Raw genomic sequence first — 20244 nt, forward strand, 5'->3', positions numbered from 1 at the left:
TGTACTCATACTTGGGTGTTGTTTTTGTAGTTTTTGAGGAGGTTTTGTTTTTGCTTTTCAAAGAATGCCTGAAAAAGGAGAAACATTTTTTCCTAATTTTCAGCTGAACCTCCCACGCTGTGATTTATGGCCATTGCTCCTTGTCCTGTGTTATGACAATACCTACCCTGAACCTGGCTGTCATCTCTCTAACTGCAGTCCCTGGCCTTTGTTTTGCCAGGACAAGCAAGCCCACCACCCTCAGTCCCTCCATTTCCACCCTGTGCGCCTGACCCAGAGTATTCCAGCACCTTCCACTGAACCTCCTGTGGATTCTCCACACTGCTCTAGGACTGGGGTGTCAAAACTGGGCACACCATAACCAGCCCCATCTCTCTGAGTTTGTCCAGCCTCGCTGCCCAATCCCTGCTCGGCTCCATCACTGCCTTTTTCCTTGCCAGATTGGTACACAGAGGTGTCTGGGAGCTGCTGGTGCCTGCTCAAATCAGTGTAAAAGAGGGTTTGAGGACTTCAGCCTTTTTCTCATTGTAATCTTTAGGTCACCATCCCAGCTGCTGGCAAAGCCATGTTTTTCTGTTGTACTTGGCTTTGGAGACACTGGCTTCTGTGCAGGACACACCAGAGGCAGAAACTCCATCCCTCTATTACCACATAGATACAGGCATGACTAGAAAAAAGGAGAGCATGACAGGTTTTTCCATGGATGAATAACTTCTGTGCCCCGGGGACTGTAAATAGCTGGTATAAATCAATGCAAATTGGCTATTACTAATCTTGCCAGTAATGAAGTGAGAATGAATGGAGTACAAAGATGAACTTTACATATCGTTAGCACCAATCTGCCTCGCTGCATTTATGGGCAAGGCTCTACCTAGGAGGTCAGTTGGCAAAATATACAGGTTTTTCTTTTGAAAATGATGCAGAAATATCTCTCAAACATCAAGTCCATTTGGGGATTTTACAGTTATGAAAACTTGAAAACAATTGTTTCATAATTTCCCAAGCACTCAGCAGCAAGTATTTTTATTACAGTGCTTCAACATCACAGTATATAATTTAATATGTTTATTACAAGTGTCATATAAAATACTGAAGTGTATAATTTCAGAGTAAAAGTTCACTTTTAGTTTAGCTCTCAAACAGAAAACAGAATGATCTGCAACACAGAAAAAAAAATCAAGACTTCTTGTTACTGCACAACAGCAGAAAATTAACATGAATGAGAATAATGACTGCATATTCTGCAAGAACATTTCTAATAAAGCAGACACTAACTATAGAGGTTATGAAAAGAGAAGGTTTCCACTAGGATTGGAAATTAGTTTGAGTCTCCACAAATATTGGGTCTTGCATAATTTAAAAAAATTATTCTACATTATCAGTGACTACATGCCCCTTATAGGAACACAGTGACCTCTTTGGTTTGTTTGTGTTGTTTTCCTCTCCACAAAAGGAGAATAAGTGAAATATGAAGGTGAAACAAGTTCCTGAGGGCTGGACACCATTGAAATGAAAAGATGGGAGCAGAATATTACAAAAACCTGGTCAGTCATCCTTTTCCAGTCTCTGAATTTGAAGCCTATGCCCTTGTTCTTAAAAATACTTTCAATAAATGACGATTTTGATGTATTTGCCATCAAAAAACAGCTGAAATATGTAGAAAATCAATGTATTTTAAACTTAAAGGAATGGTTCTCTCCTGCTAGAATATTTCAGAGGGAAGATCCAATATAGTGTAAGAGCAGCTGTTCAGCAACACCTATTATTTGCTTACATTTAATGACTAACATGAGGCACCCATCGTTAAAATGAGAGTTAGGAATTGGCTCTCCTGATTTACTTCGTAGCATTCCATAATTTTGCTGAGGATATGATCTCATCCAGCTCTCCACACCACCTAAGAATCTGGACCAGTTGATGAGCATGTTAATTTTCCTTCTGATGAAGTCTCAAACCTCACTAAAGAGCTGAAAGACAATCTTCAGTTTAATTTATAAAGAAAGCTTTAGATATTATTTTCTTAGGACTAATGGATGGTTGATGGTATCTTCAGCAATGTCATTTCCATATTTTTTATTTCTTCTTGACATGCTAGGGTCCCAATCTTGCATTCCTGGCACTCAGAACTCCTCATGAATGGATCCAAACCTGGAAGCAATCCAGGACAATGCATGAAAAACCCTGTAACATTGCAGAGTAGAGAACATGCAGAAAAATGTTGAAATTATAAATTAACACTCCATCAGATTTTTAGAAAGGAACTCTGTTAACAGGTGCTAGACCCACTTTTCATGCATCTGTTCCTAAGGCACAAACAAGAATTCTCAATCTAGCAAAGTACTGCTGGCAGCAAATGGCTATTTCTTGCTCATTTATTGTTTATTAAAATGAATATGCTAACACCAAAAAAGCCTGAATTTTGCAGAAGCACAGAACTGTTGTATCTTTCTTTCTAAAAATGTGTATGATGTTACCACAAGGTTGATGATTGAGATGTGAGATCCAGCAGAGATCCAGCAAGTAATTTTGTTAATATTTTTGCACTGAGTTAATTAGACATGAGGGTTTTTTAATGATTTAGTTAAACTAATGCAACATCCTGTAATGGACATAACTTTGCAGATGTGGAGATGTTCTCAGTATGTAAGTAATCATAGTAAATTATAATAATATATCTTATATTAGTAAATTAAATAAAGGATCTTAATCAATTGCATCATGATCTTATTCAAAATTCCCTTTCTACTTTTCCATTTTGCCATATGTTATATATCAGACAAAAGGCATTTTTCTGTAAAAAATAAACCAAGCTTACTACAGCTATGCATGGACACTGTGCATTTCTCTATGTGGGAAAAGTGACCAAAATAGTTATTTCTGAATAAACTCTCCAAAATAGCTCCCTGTGTGGATATTCTAGTCTGGAAAAGTCATGGGTCAAATAAGTCACTGTAGAATAGCTGATCCTGCAATAGCAATTCCAGTCCTCTTTCCAGTGTAGAAAAGTCCTTAGTCAACAGCTCCAAACTCCTGCTTCTGCCAGAAGACTTTTCTCTTTAGAGAATATATAAATCTGTTCTATTCAATTCTTTAAGGCCCAAATTCTGCACTGAACTCCCTTTGGGAAGAAGTAGTGAGATCACTCAGGGAGAACTTCATATTGCAGGAGTTTGTATTTATGTGCACAGACTCCACAGTTTTATTACACAGACATTTCATTAACACCTTCCTGTGGCTGTGAGCTGTACACACCTTTGGCTGTGGAACATCTGGGTGATTCTTCTGTTCCAGTGCCTCCTAGATCTCTAAAGCAGCAGGCAGAAAACTGCCTGGAAGAAGATCCATCAAACCAAACCCGAGGTGTTTGGTGGCTGTCCCAGCCAGCCGCAGGGGGACAAGGCAAAACATGACAAAATGTCACCCCTTCCTCCATGGCCAAGTACAGGGATGGGTCACAGCAGTGACATCCAGCTGACACTTTGGAGTTTGCTCTGAGAACAGAGAAAAGAGTGGTCTGTGCAGAAAGACTTGAAAACTGTTTGAATGGGCTAAAATAATATCCTGAAAAAGCAGTGCAGAGTCTTCACTGAAGGCTGACCAGCAATCTCACTGCATCCAGCACTGCTTGTGAGCAGCTTGGTAAGACGTGCTTTAGGCTTAATTCATATTTATATTTGAATCATGGTTTTTCTCTTCTCCAGTAGGGAAAAAAAAAAAAAAAAAAAAAAAAAAAAAAAAAAAAAAAGAAAAACTTAGATAAGACATCCATGCTATTTCTTTATTTTATATACTTTATACTGAGTCTTAAGACCCTCAAAAGCAAAGGTTGACATTTATCCAAAATTACATCACAGTGCCCCTGGCATTTTTGTGGTGTGGACCAATTAACATTAGTAGCTTAATTAACATCACCAAATGCATTTTAAAGAATGACATAAGATTGATTTTAATTGAGATTTCCAAAAAATGAAGTAGAATGCTAATCAGCTGCCCCACCTACCATTTATATAGCCCACAGTACTCTGTGTCAGAACTCCTACATCATCCTGTGACTTCATTTACCCCAGGGATTAAAAAACAGTTAATAACAACTGTCTGAAGTCCACCCCAAGTTTTACCTGTTGGCAGAAATCTGGGGTCATGACACCACTAGTGTAGCATTCCCATTAATGCAGCAGATTTAGGTTCAAATAGTATTAATGTACAGCAGGTGGCATTTTTGTGTTTAAAGAGTAAAGCCACACCTGAGTGTTCATGCTTTCTAAGATTTTGCCAACAAAAGGAAAACAGAAAATAAGACATTTTGCCTTTTGAAAGCCAGGAGAAATGGTGTAGCTATTTTCAATATTGCTATTTTCAAGCTGTCATATGAGCATGGAATAGAAGCCATTCTTGCTTTCCAGTTATATTTTAGTACAAATATCTTTCATTTGTTTGTTTCAACATATTTCCCCTTCAACATATTTTTTTAATCAAAATTTTTCCTAATAGTCTGGAGGAGTGTTCTATCTTAGTGTGAGACCAGTTCATGAGAGAGGGAGGAATAGTGACTAAGTTAGTACTGAGCAAGCTCAAACTTCAGCATGTAAAAATTATGTGTTCAAATGTTCAGTCATACAGTGCTGCCTATTTGTAGCTTAATTACTATGAATGCACGTGGAATTTATGCTCAATGATTTAAAAGTAATCTTTTATTTAATTTACTTTGTGCTTCTTTGTCTCATATACTTATTTTGCCCTGCCACAAAAAATATTTTACCATCCCTAAAAGCATTAGAAAATGTGGATCTCAGAACTGACAGAAGTTAGATGAAAGGTACTTTTCCTTTTAAGAATGGTCTGTAGAGTTTATTTCTGGCTGAAAGATAAAATACCAAAATAAAGGATGGAAACAAAATCCCACTTCCTCTTACAGTGACTTGACTCACCAGAGAATAAATATTTTGCAGGTGTTTCTCACTCTGGAGCCAGGTAGACTGCACACATACATTATTTTTGGATTGTTCTTTTTAACCACCAATGTTATTTGGAAGGAGATATCCTATTTGAAGTTGGGAGCTGTTAGCAGTGAATGACATTTCATCTCCTATTTCTCTGGGCTTTGCTCATTAGAAATAGCTCAATAAATTTTCATGTAATTTGCAGGTGATGGGTGTTGCTCCTGTTTCATCACAGTGTTAAATTTAACAGTTTCTGAGTGGTAACACTTTCTCTGGCACCTGTGGTGCCATCTACTGCACAGACTGGTAGAGGCTGGACGAGAGAACTGCAACCCTCCATTGCTGCCTTCACTTCTTCCTTCCCATCTTAACCTTTAAAAATGGTTCCTCATTTGCTTTCCTGGTAATTTTCCTTCTTGCACACATAAAAAAAAAGCATACAAATACATACTAGAGTGTATATTTTAGCACATTTATCTATAAATGTATATATGTGTATTTCTATAATTTTTAAACATATGCAGTCAACATTTGGAATTAAATTTTGGTGGGTTTTTTGGAAAGAATGTTTTAAAAAGGAAAAATAAATAAAGAAATAGGACCCTAGAAAAATAATCTGCTAGTCCATTTCTCGATTGCAGCTCATTTACTTATCATGTTCTGGATACAAATTTATCTGGTTAGAGATATTTATATTTACATATATGTGTGCAGTATTAAGTTGGAAGCACAGAAAATTTTGTTATTGTTACTTGTTTTTGTTGACTCAGATATAAACACTAAGTATTTTAGTTGGGTTTGTTTATGATTGCTGTCTGATGCTGTGAAGAAGAAGTAAGTAGCTAAATTGGCTTCTCATAAGTTGGTGTATTTAGTTTTGTTTGCAATCTGTTGCTGGGGGCATGGTATAATTTTGGTGGTTCTATATCAAAAAAATTCTGTTGATTTTGATGTAGAGTTGTTGGAAAGTTCTACAGAGATTTTACATAAATATTTCCGGAATGATCTCAAGATACCTAAAGGCCAAAGACTTAAGATGAAAGCTCTGAAAATTTCAGTTTATTATTTCCCCTTTCTTTGGCTTCCCTCTGTTAATTGAAGCACCTCGTGCTCATATCATCATAGCCTGAGGTTTTCCTTGAACAAATCAATGCATGAATTTTTTAATTACCTACCCAAGCAGGACTAGGATTGCTCACTCACACAAGTACCAAAGAAGAAAGGTTCACTGGCAGTAGCTAATGGAGCAACGTTTTAAAAACTACATCATCTAACCTGCTAACAAGTCTAAGCATCACCACGTTTGAAATGCTGTTGGCTGTGAGCTGGATTGAGCACAGCCTCCAGTACTGCTGACTGCTGTGCACTAAACATGATGTTATCAACAGTGAGCTTTGAAAATTTTTCCCTAGAAAGGACAAGCCTTATGATATTTATCTCCTAAGTAACTTCTAACACTCTCAGTGAGACATCTAATGAGGAATCAATTATGATGACATAGTTATGAGTTGAAAATACAGCTTGGCATATGATAACTGCAAAGGTAAGAGCAGTTAAAGTTTGTGTTATCTGGGTTTTTTTTGCCACGGAGCTGATGGGGCAGGAGCCCTGATCTCTGCACACAAAAGCACTGCAGAACCAGAGAGTGCCAAGGAGTACCTGGGGCTACTCCTCTGCAGGATTCCCAGGAGTGCTGCATTTTCTCTTTGAAATCACCATGAATTTAAAAATTCTGAAGTGACAGACAGGGTTTTTTGTAGGAAAAGCCAAATGGCTAAAGGTGAAATGCACCAAAATACTCCGAATGTGTGGGGTTTCTTCCCAAATTCACAGTCTGTGTCATCCATTGTGCCCTCTGGCTGGGGATGCCACATGAATAACAACAATCCCAGTTCAGCCATAACCCTTACAAAATTTAGCATTCTTTTCTTAAATTTCAGCTTCTCTGGAAGCCAGTAATTCATGATTCTTAGAATTGGGGTTTATTGTTTGTTCAGAATACAAGACTTTAACAGCGTATTGAGAAAGATTTGACAACATATCACGAGACTTTCATAAACCTTCAGAATGCTGAAGGCAAACGATAAAAAGTAGCACTAAATCTTTAATTCAGCTTCTACTGAAAAAAAATCCATGTCCTTCCCCAAAGTGGAATTCGACTTCTACTGAAGCTGAATTAAAGATTTAGTGCTGCTCTTTACCATTTCAATTTCAGTAGAAGTTGAAGTCCACTTTGGGGAAGGACGTGGATCTTTCAACAGCTGGAGCTGAATTCAAGTTGAATTCAACTACTGAATTCAAAGTGGAATTCAATTTCAGTAGAAGTTGAAGTCCACTTTGGGGAAGGACGTGGATCTTTCAACAGCTGGAGCTGAATTCAAGTTGAATTCAACTACTGAATTCAATGTGGAATTCAATTTGAAGTTGAATTCAACTACTGAATTCAAAGTGGAATTCAATTTCAGTAGAAGTTGAAGTCCACTTTGGGGAAGGACATGGAGTTTTCAACAGCTGGAGCTGAATTCAATTTCAGTAGAATTTGAATTCCACTTTGGGGAAGGACGTGGATCTTTCAACAGCTGGAGCTGAATTCAAGTTGAATTCAACTACTGAAGTTGAATTCAATTTCAGTAGAAGTTGAATTCCACTTTGGGGAAGGACGTGGATTTTTCAACAGCTGGAGCCACACTGGAGTTCCATCCCCCTCAGCTTCCCGCCAGCCAGGAACAGACATTTGAGATTCCGGGAAGAGGGAAATGGCTGGATGAGAAAGGCACTGGCCAGCTGCCCGGTTGGTTTATTCCAGAAGCCGGGGGTGCTGTGGGGTTTGTGGTCAGACACCAGCCCCATGGCCGGGCCTGAGGGCCAGCGCCCAGCGCCGGCCATGGCCGGCGGGGTGGGCGGGGCCACCGCCTGTCAATCAGAAAAGGGCGGGAAAACCCTCAGGCACCCACAGCGGCTGGAGTAGCCCTTGGCCACTCTGGAGAGGGGGGAAAAGGCTTTGGGAGGTCAGGAGGGGCGGGAAAAGCCATTGGTAGGTTAAGAAGAGTGGGAAAACCCATTTGTAGGTTAAGAAGAGTGGGAAAACCTCTTGGTCAGTCAGGGTAGGAAAAGCCCTCAGGTGGTCAGAAAGGGCGGGAAAAGCCTCAGGTGGTCAGAACAGCCAAAAACGGCCCTTGGTCATTCTGGAATAGCAAGAAAAGTCCTTGGTCAATTAAAAAGAGTGGGAGAATCCCTTTGTTGGTTGGGAAGAGAAGGAAAAGCCCTTTGTTGGTTGGGAAGAGAAGGAAAAGCCGTTGGTTGGTTTGGAAGGGTGGGAGAAGCTCTAAGTTGGTCAGGAAAAGCCCTCAGTCAGACAGGGTGGAAAAAGCCCTCAGATGGGCAGGATAGGATGTGCCAGCTCCTCATTATAAAGGGAGGGAGAAGCCCTCGGTCAGTCTGGGAAAACCTTGACTTTGGTTTCCACAGCAAATTTCTGCCTTTTCTCTGTGATCCTGTGGTTTGAGCTCAGGTCATGTGTTTTACATCCAGGAAGCAGAAGAGCCATTTCCAATTTCTGTGATAACCTCTTTTTGCCTCTTTTTAACAGGGCTTCTTCCCTACCCAGAGAAGCTGGACTGACCTGCACCAGCCTGAATGGAGAAGCATGGTCTGTGTTCCACTGAAACTCCAGCTGGGAACAAGACCAGCTTCAGGGAAACAAGTCTGTCTGGTCAGGAGAGCCACATCTCCAGGTAAAAAAATGTAAAAAATAGCACCGCCACTATCTTTCTGTGGTGATGCTTAAGTAGGTAGGACACTATTGCACCAAACAGGCTCATGCTGAAGCAAAAACATAATCCAATACAAAATGCAGTCTTGGATTGCAAACAGCATCTTCATTCCCTCAGACCTCTCCAAAAAGTCTGTGGCTGCAGAAATATAGAACACTGTGACAAAATGAGCTTACTGAATTACACCAACAAAAAACCCTTAACAATTTTTAAAGACACTTTCTGCACAAGGTACATCAGCCTCAGCAGCTAGAACAGTCTGGGAGTATCATGAAGGTATTTTTAAAATAAAAGGATATTATCAACATTATTATTTAGAGATTTCTTGGTCTCTGTCTCATGACTTCAGTGATGCACAGGTCTGAGTATGTTAGTTTCTTACAGTGCAAATTTTAGTTTGTAGCTGTTTCTTTTGTGTATCTTCTTAGCTTGCTGAAGGTGCTATAATATAAATATTTTGTGTCATTTATGTTGAAGATCTGTTCTCCTTCTATATAGAAACAAGTATCCACTCTGCTTCAATCTATTAGAAATGACCAGGCAAACCCTGCGAGCTGTGCAGCACCTTCCCTTTCTCTGCTCAGATGTCCTTGTTAACTAAACCACAGTGAATTTTAAGTAGGCATACTTGGCCAGTGTCATATGTTTGCTTATTAAAATTCAGATAATCTCTGCAAAAAGAGACAGAATATCAGCAGGGGGTACATGGAGGCTTCCTGTCCTCTTCCTCCTATTTTGCATTTTACATATTACATTCCTAATTTCTCTTGGCCAGCAAAAGGGGAACTTGGGATTGGAACACAACCCGGATTTGAAAATTCTGCAGCAAACTCTGAAATACATCTGGAATATTAATATAGTTAGAGTGGACAGAATAAAATTAATAAGTAAAATATTTATGAGTATCAAAGTAATGCTATGATTTAGAATCCCTACCCATCTGTTCTTTCATCCATCTGCCCATACAGATTTTTATTGTCTTCAACACTAATTTTTGTTCTTCTGGAACTTAAAATTGCTCTACAAAATTATAATCTAGTTTTAGCACAGTGGAGAGAGTTTGGAGCCTGACCTATAAAATGGAAGAAACATATTCAGCTGATAGAAGGGAGCTTTTATGACAGCTCATTATTGTTTAAGGAGACTCTGCTTAACTTTAAAAATCATTCTTGCTGATTTGAGATAATTAATTTTGTGTGGCGTGCACTGGTATTGACTCATCTTTTCCCTGTATATTACTTAATGACAGAATTGGACTTCGGTAACAAAACTTTGAGCTAAAATCAGTTCCATGAATTCTTTAATTCCTACCTAGACTTAGGATAGTGCAGAGTACACTTGTAATTTTAATGGCAGCTGAAACACTGGAGTCAGATTGCTTATGAAAATAAAAAGCATCTGTCATAACACCAAACCAGCCTGGAGTTTTATTGTAAGGGATCTGCTGCAAAGCTACTTTGTCTTTTTTGGTGAAAGATACAGATTTGATTCTTTCCATGGTGTGTCTGTTGAGACTGAGCCTTCATGTAATTAAAATCCTTAGCAGTTAGTTCAGGGCAGCAGATCAAAAGGTTAATGTGCAATGGTACAACAGGAAGTATTTGTAGTCTTGAACACTTTTTAAATTTATAGCATTTAAAAACAACTTTTCCAAAATCATGGCCAAAGCCAATATTACCTCATTTATAGTAAAACATTAATCATTAGTCACAAACCAGCCAGTTGGTCTAGAAGTTCAGCTGGTGAAAAATTTGATGTATACAGGATTGAACAGAAATATACCTTAAATTGTGTCTCTAGTCATGCATTTGCAATGGAAAGGCAAAGGTATTAGGGAAACTGAGCAAAACAAAATTTAAAAAATGAAAGTGTTCCTCCACATTTCTGAACCTAAAGTACGCTGTAAGTTGTAAGAGAGGGGATAGTTGATAAAACTTAAAGTAGAACTAGATTTTATTATATGATCTGTGTCATCAATTCTCTTTGTTTCAGTTCTGAGGTTCTTGAAGCAATAGAAAATGTTATCCAAGGTGTATTTCAAAGCCTGGCCCAAAAAAAAGCACCTGTTCTCACAGTGGCTAACAGAACAGACTGGAGGAACATAGAGTAAGTAGTAAATATTTAGAAGTCCTGCCTTCTACTAATACAAATGCCATGAATATGAATTTGATTATGTAACTTCCAGAAAAATTAATCATACATAAGCTTTCTATCAGCATTAGAATCAAGAAATAATTTTTAAAAGTAATGGACAAATAAAAAGTAATGCTTAGTAACCACACTGAGCACGCATCATCATGTATTAAGTAATAGCAGACCACAGCACAAAGGGAAATGTAAAACTACTGTAATAGGGGTTGGAAAGGAAAGGGAGGTCCTACAAACAATCCTTTTCTGGAAGCAGAAGAAACCAGAAATGATATGTTGTGCTAGATTGAAAAAACCTGGTTTAGGCTGGAAGAAATTACTGGCAATTCTGCTCTTCAAACCCTTTGAGTGCTTCCTACTTTCTTTTCTTCTGCTTTTCCTCATTGTATCATATTTCTTAAAATGGTAGTGATAAACTTATCCTTTTATTCTTCAGAGAAGATGCATCTCATCTCTCCCTGCTGGGTGTCTTACCTGTGTGCTAAGTTCACTACCAGCAAAATAAAACAAACCAAGTTTCCAGTATGTTATCTGAATTTCAGATCTTCTGCCAGCTGACCTAAACAGGATCAGAGGAAAAGAAACCTGTCTTCCTTTATAGCACATTCTGTGATTTGTAGAAGTTGTTGATTGTGCAACAGTATTTTTCCAAGGAGTTAATTTAAACTGAAAATCATTAAACCTGAGAGATTAGCTGATTCCTACAATGCAATAGCAAAAGAATAAAGGAAGGCACAAATCTGTCTCTGGCCTTGTAAGAGCTTTGGACATCAGCAGGTTAAAGATTCAGATTGATAAGATTACAGAGATGCTTGCACATGGACACATTACAAACATTTAAGGTTGAGGAAGCACAGCAAACTTTCCAGGCATAACATGATGGTGGAATACTCATTTAATGAGAAAAAATAAACTTCTGCCAATCAAAAAACCTGAGGGGCCTGAAGGTAATCAGTTAACTGAAAAGCTTGTAGGTTCCATGGAATTTAATGGTTTGTGTCTTGATAGTTTAACAAGAATGTTTCACTCAGATGTCTGTAAAATTAAAATACTCTTACAAAGTTTTGCCATTTTTGGCAGTCTTTGGGGAAATGGCATTCCATGCTAGAAAAACAAATGTGAGCTGTTAGTTATCATCTGAACACATGTGGGGGGAAATATTCAAATTAAAACGAGTTAAGATCACAGTATGTTAAAAATAAGAGTCATCAATCTTATCAAAAAGAGCAGAATCATTATTTCTGGTGGAGAAGTGTAATCTCAGATATCTCTTATGGGAAGCTACCCCACTGTCCTGGGTAGAATGGGAGTGATCCAGGCTTAATCTGAGAGTAATCCAGGGCAGTCTTGATTACAGTTTTCCTCCTTTTCGGTTACAACGTTGGGAGCAGGCAAGCGAAAAGCACAAATAACTTTAAAATGTTGCAACACAAAGGCAAAAAGTTGCTTTAAAGCTGGCAGGCAGATGCTGCATCGGGCTGTCCCTGTAGGTTTGTGCAGCGTGTGCGCTCTGCCACCCAAAGGACGCATGGAGCAAAACCTCGAACAAACAAATTTAGAAACACGATGTGGTTTGGGATAAAATTATAGCCATCAAACCACCAGCACTTTTAAAATGTACCTACGAAACTCTGAAATGAAAAAGAATGCTTTAAAGGTAGGATCATAAGGCACTGAATTAAATTAAAGTAAAATAATGAAGTGTCCTCAAGAAAATAACTGATTCTTTTGGTGAAATGTGCACCTTCATGGTGAAGCATGAAATACTGGAGCTAATTTAGGTTAAAAAACTGTTTAGAGAGCAGGATACACCCTCTTTTTGTTTCCAACACTTAATAACAGAATACAATTAAGTTATCCTGATAATAATTGAAGGACATAATTTAGATAGTATTATTGTATTCGAAATAGTAACAAATTTTCATACAGTCTGCATCAGGAAGTCACTTGTGTCAGGCAATTTTTATTTTAATAATTACTCAGATTTTTTCTTCTGATTTCTTCCTTTGTTTTCATATTAAGTAATTACGGATGCTGATATATTAACAGTTCTAAACATGTAGGAAATACTTCCATTTCTGTCTCGAAACTTATGTACTTTATACTTTAATTCAGTCTTGAACCATCTTCCTGAGAAACTCTTTGCTTCCTTTTCCCTTTGACTACCCCAAGCCCACCCAATCTGATGGTTCCTGTGCTGAGTCTGAAAATAGCACAGCTGTATTTGACCATAGGAAAGGATTTTCTGAGTCTGAGTACACTTGCAGAGAACAATTCACCTGTACTCAGGGAGTTTGCAGTTTATTGTGTTTGTTTGCATTTTGTCAGATTTAAAGATTCTGTAGGTCTACAGATGATACCAGCTTCTACTACAAAACAAATAAGAAGTGACTGCCCTCAATCAGCAAGAAGATTTGGTAAGTTAAAAAAAAGCCCAAAGTGGAGTTCTTGGGTTTTTCTTTTGTCCTCTTAGTTCCCAAGTTCTTAAAAAACATAAAAAAAAAAAAAAAAATATTATGCACTACAGTTTGGAAGTGTGTGGCTGATATAAGCTGATACCATGATCAGCCTTTCAGCTTTTCTCTTTTTTCCTCTATTAAATTATAGTGAGTGACTGTGAAATTAATACAATATTCTTAGAGTTTCTCCCTTCCCTTAACGGATATCAACTAAAGGCATATTCAATAAGTCTTAATGTAAAAACATCACCCTTTTTCAAAAAGCTGGCCAGGAAAGGAATCTTGGAATACAGACAATAATCTAATTTCTTTTTCTAACTCAGTCATTTCATTTCTTGGCCTGGACATAAGTGCATACATTCCCTCAGTTAACATTCTCATTATGCTAGAAATTAATGAGTTTGTTGAATAGTACAAGCTCTGTATTTTCACAGTATATTTCAAACTTTTATTTATGGGACACAATATGGTCTTATATAAAGACAAATTATTGTATACACATTTCTGGAAATGGATAGAATATTTTGTAAAATGTATTTTTTTCAGCTCTGATGCTCAAAATATTATCAATGATCTATAAGATGGTGCAGAGCAACACTTATGCAACTAAAAGGTAATGGAGTCAATTTCTGCAGTTTCAAATAAAGCTGTGTTTTAAGTATGTTTTTGTGAAAATCAATCTGTAGGATACAAACCTGCAGGATTCCTGTACATAAAATGCTTTAGGTTTATCTGGTTAACCATGTTCTTTATCAAATTCTCATGAGCCTGCAGCTGTTTCAGTATTATAATTACAAATACAATATTTTGTCTTGATAGAGATATATATTATTCAGATACTCTACTGTTTGGTAGCCAAAGTGTTGTGGACCAAATAATCAATGACATTTCTTGCATGCTTAAGATACCCCGGAGAAGTCTTCATGTGGTAAGTGGCTTCTTATCAATATTTTTGTCATTATTTCCAAATATTATTAAACTGATTAAACTGCAAGGGGAAATATCACAAAAAGTTGTCAGCTAGAATTAAATAGTTAAAATAAAAGTCTCATTGGTGCTAATGAAACATAGCTCTGGTTTATTGTAGCATTCAGAAGTTTCTTCACAGAAAATTCATTGAGTTTGCTTTTTCCAAAGGGTTTGGAACAAACTGCCAGCTAAAATCACAAGAGCTTTTGTCATCATCTAGAGAAGGCAGTGCTTAAACTTCAGAGTGCAAGACACCTGTTTATAAGTTTCTACTCAAATGAATTGAGAATTTGGGGGTTAAATGAAAACTTAAAATACATCAGAAATGTAACACCTGTCAAATTGACTCATATATTGCAAGGGTTCCTTCATACATAAAATTATTTCTTGTAAGTCTTTATGTCCATGAGGACAAAACATTGCTTAGTGTTTAAAAGGCTGATGGCAGTGAACCACTGCTTAGTACCAGTGGGAATTCTCAGAGATTTCTTGCTTTGTTTGTGCAAAAACTTCCAATTTACTCTGTACAACTTTTATTTTTTCCAGCTGTCTACAACTAAAGGTTTTGTTGCTGGTAATTTAAGTTACACTGAGGAAGATGGTACAAAAGTGAATTGTACCTGCAGTGCAACAGTATGTACTATATACCACAAAGACAATCCATAGCATAGATAACCTGCATTCCTTGTAGGTCAGGTTACAGTGTACATTTATTACAAAAACCTCTGCTTGTGACAAATTGAGGCATTACAACCTGAGTGAATAAAACAGATGAAAATATTGCTTAACTGAACGGTAATTCTGGAGCTTAGACTGTATTAAAATTCTGTGCTAGAGCCATCAGGAATAAATCTTTGGATATGATTTTTAGCACTACGTTCTGCCATGGAATCCTTGCAGAGGAAGGTGTATATATTACATATCTTAGGCTTTATATTACAGTGTTCTTTCAAATGAGTGCTCCTGAAGCAAAAGATCCTGGACACTCTGAACATAGAGCATTTCTGTCACATCAGATTGAATTCTGGCAGAGAGAGAAAACAAGAAAAAATTGGTTTAAGGGGAGGCAATTCAACTGGCCTAGTCCTGAAATATTTTCTACAGCAGTGCAGGGAATGAAAGCAGAAATAAAACTCAGACTTGCTGACTACTGTCACAATTTTCTGAAAAATGTGTTCATTGTAAACCTCAGTTGGTCATTTCAAAATGGAAGGGTAACCTTAGCTACCCATTACGCTTTGTTTGTAAGCATTAAATCCCCTGTTACTGCTCTCCATATTTTTATTTGCTGAGTTGTTCCACACTGGCACTGGGGTGATTTACAGTCAGGAGTTAAAACAGACCACACACTTCCATATATACATTCTCTTTGACCAAGTTCTTTCCCCAGTTCCTGTTTTCTCATCCATATGCTTGCCAGATTCAGCCAATTCTAACTAAAGATGTAAAGTAAACATCACCATGTCTTCAAGTTGTTGCTCCAAAATACTCATAAAATCAGGTTAGAGGCCAGTAAAATAATGAATTTAATGGTCTTACAAAAAGAATGTTTAGAGGTTTTAAGTCTGTATTAAATTTGCAATCATCACACCAAGCAGACCTTTTTCTGGCTAAGACAGATAAAACATTAAGCAGGGTATAATCTCCATCATGCCTATAGGATGAAAAATTTTCTGCAATAGTGGCATGAATACTTTTGAAAAGCATCTTGTTATGACAGGGAGACTCCTAGACCACTACACGATAGTGCATATGAATGCACTTGTAAAGAGGTGAAAATGTCAGAACTGATCTTGCATATAGAGGAGGATGGTGGTTTCAGGATGAAATTGTGTCCTTCATTACCTAATGTTGTTTTTTTAAAATATATCATTTTCTCTATTTAAAATTATTAATCTCATTTTTGTTGTTTTAGGCAGTCACTGTGCCATCTAATGTTCAAGGAATTAAAAGTATCCTTTGAGCAAGAACTCTAATCATAGATGGAAAAAAAGAAAGTAAAAACAAGAAATATTCCAAGTTAAACAATGTTCTGGTAATTTTTGCTTTCCTTGTTGGCTCTGAAATTGAGTCATGATCACTGCTCTTGGCTCCAAAACAGGTATTTGAGAGCAGTTAGTTTTAATTGATTGGTGTGATGGATCATTTTACACACAGCTGGCCTTAACACAAAAGATTTAAACTCGCATGCCAAATTTATATTAATTGTAGAAAAAGATGCAACTTTCCAGAGACTCCTAGATGACAACTTCTTCAATAAAGTGTCCCCATGTATCATGATCACGGTATGCACCTTGTATTTCATATCCTCCAGCTACATCTAATTTAAGGAATACTTTAGCATTGCAGAGCTGCTCAAACTTGGGCAAAAGGCCATAATAAAATTAATAGGAAACATATTTAACAATAATTTTAAAAATTTAATTATCCTCATAGAACTGTACTTATTTCCTCCAAACATCTCCTTAGAGCTTGGTAGCTTATCAGCTTCCTGTGCTGCTGCAAAGTTGCTGCACAGTCTCAGAAAGGCTCAGCTGTTCAGTGACCTTTTGTCCTTCAGGACCTGAGGTTTTGCAAACCCAAATTAAACAGAATTGGTTGATTTTGGACAGTACTGAAAGAGCTGTGGAGCCGGGGGAATTAACAGGAATGTGTAAATGAAATATGTGTACAATGAGGAAAAAATATTTTGCCATTCCTAAGAGAGATAAGCACTTCTATTATGCTATGCCACAAATAGTCCAGCTTCAGTCAGTCATAGCAAGAACTTGTTTTATATTGTTCCATTAGTGCCATAAATATTAGTTTAAGATAAAAAAGTGTCCTTCTTACACAAGGCTACATCTATGTATCAACTCCCAGACCTTACAAATTAACTCCTTGAACAGAGGAATGTCTGATGCTCCTGCAGTGCCCATAATCCAGAACACCTGCCCAGCTGCTCCCAGCCCCTCCCTCTGCACAAAGCCAAAATAGGAGCGTAGGACTTTCCCTGCAAAACAGCTGCTGGAGAAATGCTTCTGCCAGCATTTTGTTTGTTTGCTTGCTTTTAAATAGCAAATGTAAACACATATGTAGCCAGATGTTGTTTCAGTTAATATAAAACTGTCTGCTTTTCTTTTATTTCTTTAGGGAAGAGGCGTACCAGATCTTAATACACGACTTTTGGTCAGGAAGCTGTGGGATTCTTTTCAGATTCCTATTTTCACCCTTATGGATGCAGATCCACATGGTAAATCTGTAGAGGCTCAAAGGCATAAAAGAAAAGCAAAATTTGTTTAGGATGTCTTTTCTCACTCTTATGGGAAGGTTCTGAGAGCTCAGAAATCCAACACAATCAGAAGGTGATCCATCTACATTGATCCCATCTGAAATTGGGGAGATTACTGCGAAGTGAGAAGCAGCTGCTCAAAGAAATAGTATTAAGGGATATGAATAACACAGGATAAAGAAAGACACTTTCAATAAGAGATGTTGGACAATGTGTAAAAGAGCTGATTATCCTTGGCTTTGAATTTACTGCACACAGATAGTGTAAAACATTTAACTACATGAAGGTGACATGCTGAGATTCTGATTGTTTTGATATAATATAGAAATATGTGTAAGTCATCAGAACCTCATTAATCATAAAGCCATAACTGCTGTGCCATGAAACTGGTTTTTTAAATTCTCCTTAAGCATGCCCATTGTGCAGACAAACAGACACTTGACTTTTGCTATTCTGCAACCCAGGTGTAGAAATAATGTGCGTCTACAAATATGGATCTGTGGTGAGTATATGTTTTCCCCTTCAAATACAAAGTTTTGTAGCCCAGCCTGGAAGATGGAATGCATGAAATGCTGCAGCCTTTGTCAGAATGTGTGCTGCCTTTTACCATTTTTGTTTCAACACAAAGAGGTGATTTTTAGGCCTTTTGTGTCTGCAGAAACAGCTTCTTCCTGCAACAAAAAGAAACTGGATAGTAATGCCAGGTGTTTAATTTAACCATATTTCAGAGTTTTTCTCTGCTGCACAGGCAGTTTTCAGACAGTCCAAATAGAAAAGGGTTCAACATTTGGATTTGTTTCTGCCTTAGAAGAGGAAAAAGGCTGGAGGGACCTTGGGAGGAGAACCAAAATGTGAGATGGATGATTCTCCACAAAATAATGTTAAGTTTGTAAAGATTTTATTCTGGGCTGAGAATTTTTTTAGGGATACTTGTGTTAGTGTGCAACATTATGGAAGAAGTAAAGAGGAACAAGAGGAACAAGGAAGTATTATCATGTTTTACATGGCTACAGACAAGGTATGGGAACACATCATGGAAGGTGGGCAGATAGAGGTGAAGGCAGAGGGCAGGAGCAGATGGGTGAACTGTTCAGTAGAGAAATGGAAAAAGAACACCCCAAGTTAAACTACAGATCACTGAATGTTATAGCTGACATTTCTTATTTTAGTCAATGTCCTTTGAGGCCCATCATCTCACTGTTCCCTCTGTCAAGTGGCTTGGTCTCCTTCCATCTGATCTCGAGAGGTGAGTTATTTCCTCAGAAGAAACAGAAGTATCCTTCTGCTTCACAGACAGGAAATGCAGTCTGACTTACTGCACAAAAGTCTATTTAAATCCATTACTCTTTTCTTGCATTATTTTGGCTTAATATAAGGAAATAAGATGGACAAATATATTTTTAAGTGTGTGAGAAAATGTAAGAATTTTATTTTCTTTACAGATTAAACATATGCAAAGATGCCTTGATTCCATTTACAAAGCAAGATGAAAATAAATTAGCAAGTATTCAAAAGAGACCTTACATTGCTTGCCAGCCACTGTGGAAAAAAGAGGTCTGTATAAACCTACTGTTTTCTATTTCTTACTCCCCACAGGACAGATCCTGTATCTGACAAGCTCTTAGGATAGCAGAAACAGCCAGGTTTTGTAGCCCTAAAAGAAGGCAAGATTGAGAAAGCTTGGAATGTCTCTCTGAACCACTTTACAGCTCTACATGCACATACAATTAGTGAATGGAATTTTCTTACTTAACTTCCTACACACATTAATTTTTTCTCTTTTCTTTTTCTTTTCCTCTTTTAGCTGGAAATTATGGCAGCATCTAAACTGAAGGCTGAAATTCAAGTTTTAACTTCTGTCTCACCAGATTACCTGTCCAGAGTCTATTTACCAAACAAACTGCAGTTTGGTGGATGGTTATGAATGCTGCTCTGCAAATGAAATATTTTTCTATATATTGATTTAATTTGACTGCACTTAAGAAAAAGAAGTGCAGAGACAAAGGAGTCAGTTTCTTGTTCAATTTCTTTATCTCTGTACCTAGAGTATAATCTTCTCTTTTTCTTTGTTCAAACTGTAAGAGTAATTATGATTTTTGCAGATTACTGCTACTGCATTCTGTGGTTTCTGCTGTGAAACAGTGCTATATGCAATAGTATACATAGAAAAGATAATGATATATGTTCTTTCTGGCCAGAAAAATGTGAAGTTCAAAAACGTATCCAAGAATTGTTTTGCCTTCTGTGTTAAAGCACTGCATGATGCTGTACCAAGATTTTTGTATTTGAAGGGAGTGAAAGACTTGCTTAAGAATTTATTATATGTGCCACTTTTTGGAAATTATTTTAGGCACAGCATTGTGGTGTTTTGTGTTCACTGTAAATTTGGACCTAAAAGCCAGAAATAATTCCTGATTACTGCGTATCTCAAGCAGCTATAAATCTTCCAGCAATCAAACTATTATTTGTCTTCAACGAACAAATAAGAAAGTGGATGTTACTGATTAAGAATTTAATAAATAATCCTGTTAATAATGCGCATCATAACAGAAAGCCTTGTTCGTTTTATTTATTTTGTTGGCCATAAAACAGTAAAGACAAGCAGAAAACTGTGGTGATTAAAGTACTTTAATGTACATGGATACATCAATTCTTATGTGAGGGAGTCAGACTGACTGCATAGC

The 20244-nt window shown here is 37.3% G+C and overlaps 1 protein-coding gene across 1 annotated transcript; it reads left to right on the top strand.

Moving 5' to 3' along the window:
* The first annotated feature begins 8576 nt into the window (after nt 1–8576).
* On the top strand, nt 8577–19484 carry SPO11 (SPO11 initiator of meiotic double strand breaks). Its single transcript, XM_031506538.2, has 13 exons — nt 8577–8674; nt 10706–10819; nt 13190–13278; nt 13867–13933; nt 14140–14248; nt 14836–14922; nt 16205–16241; nt 16465–16574; nt 17422–17521; nt 18025–18062; nt 18730–18806; nt 19003–19114; nt 19365–19484. Exons 1-13 carry the CDS (start codon nt 8577–8579, stop codon nt 19482–19484), a joined length of 1158 nt encoding a protein of 385 aa, XP_031362398.1.
* Nucleotides 19485–20244: the final 760 nt, after the last annotated feature.

This window comes from Lonchura striata, chromosome 17 (genome assembly GCF_046129695.1).
Source record: "Lonchura striata isolate bLonStr1 chromosome 17, bLonStr1.mat, whole genome shotgun sequence".
NCBI classification, from domain to species: Eukaryota; Metazoa; Chordata; class Aves; order Passeriformes; family Estrildidae; genus Lonchura; species Lonchura striata.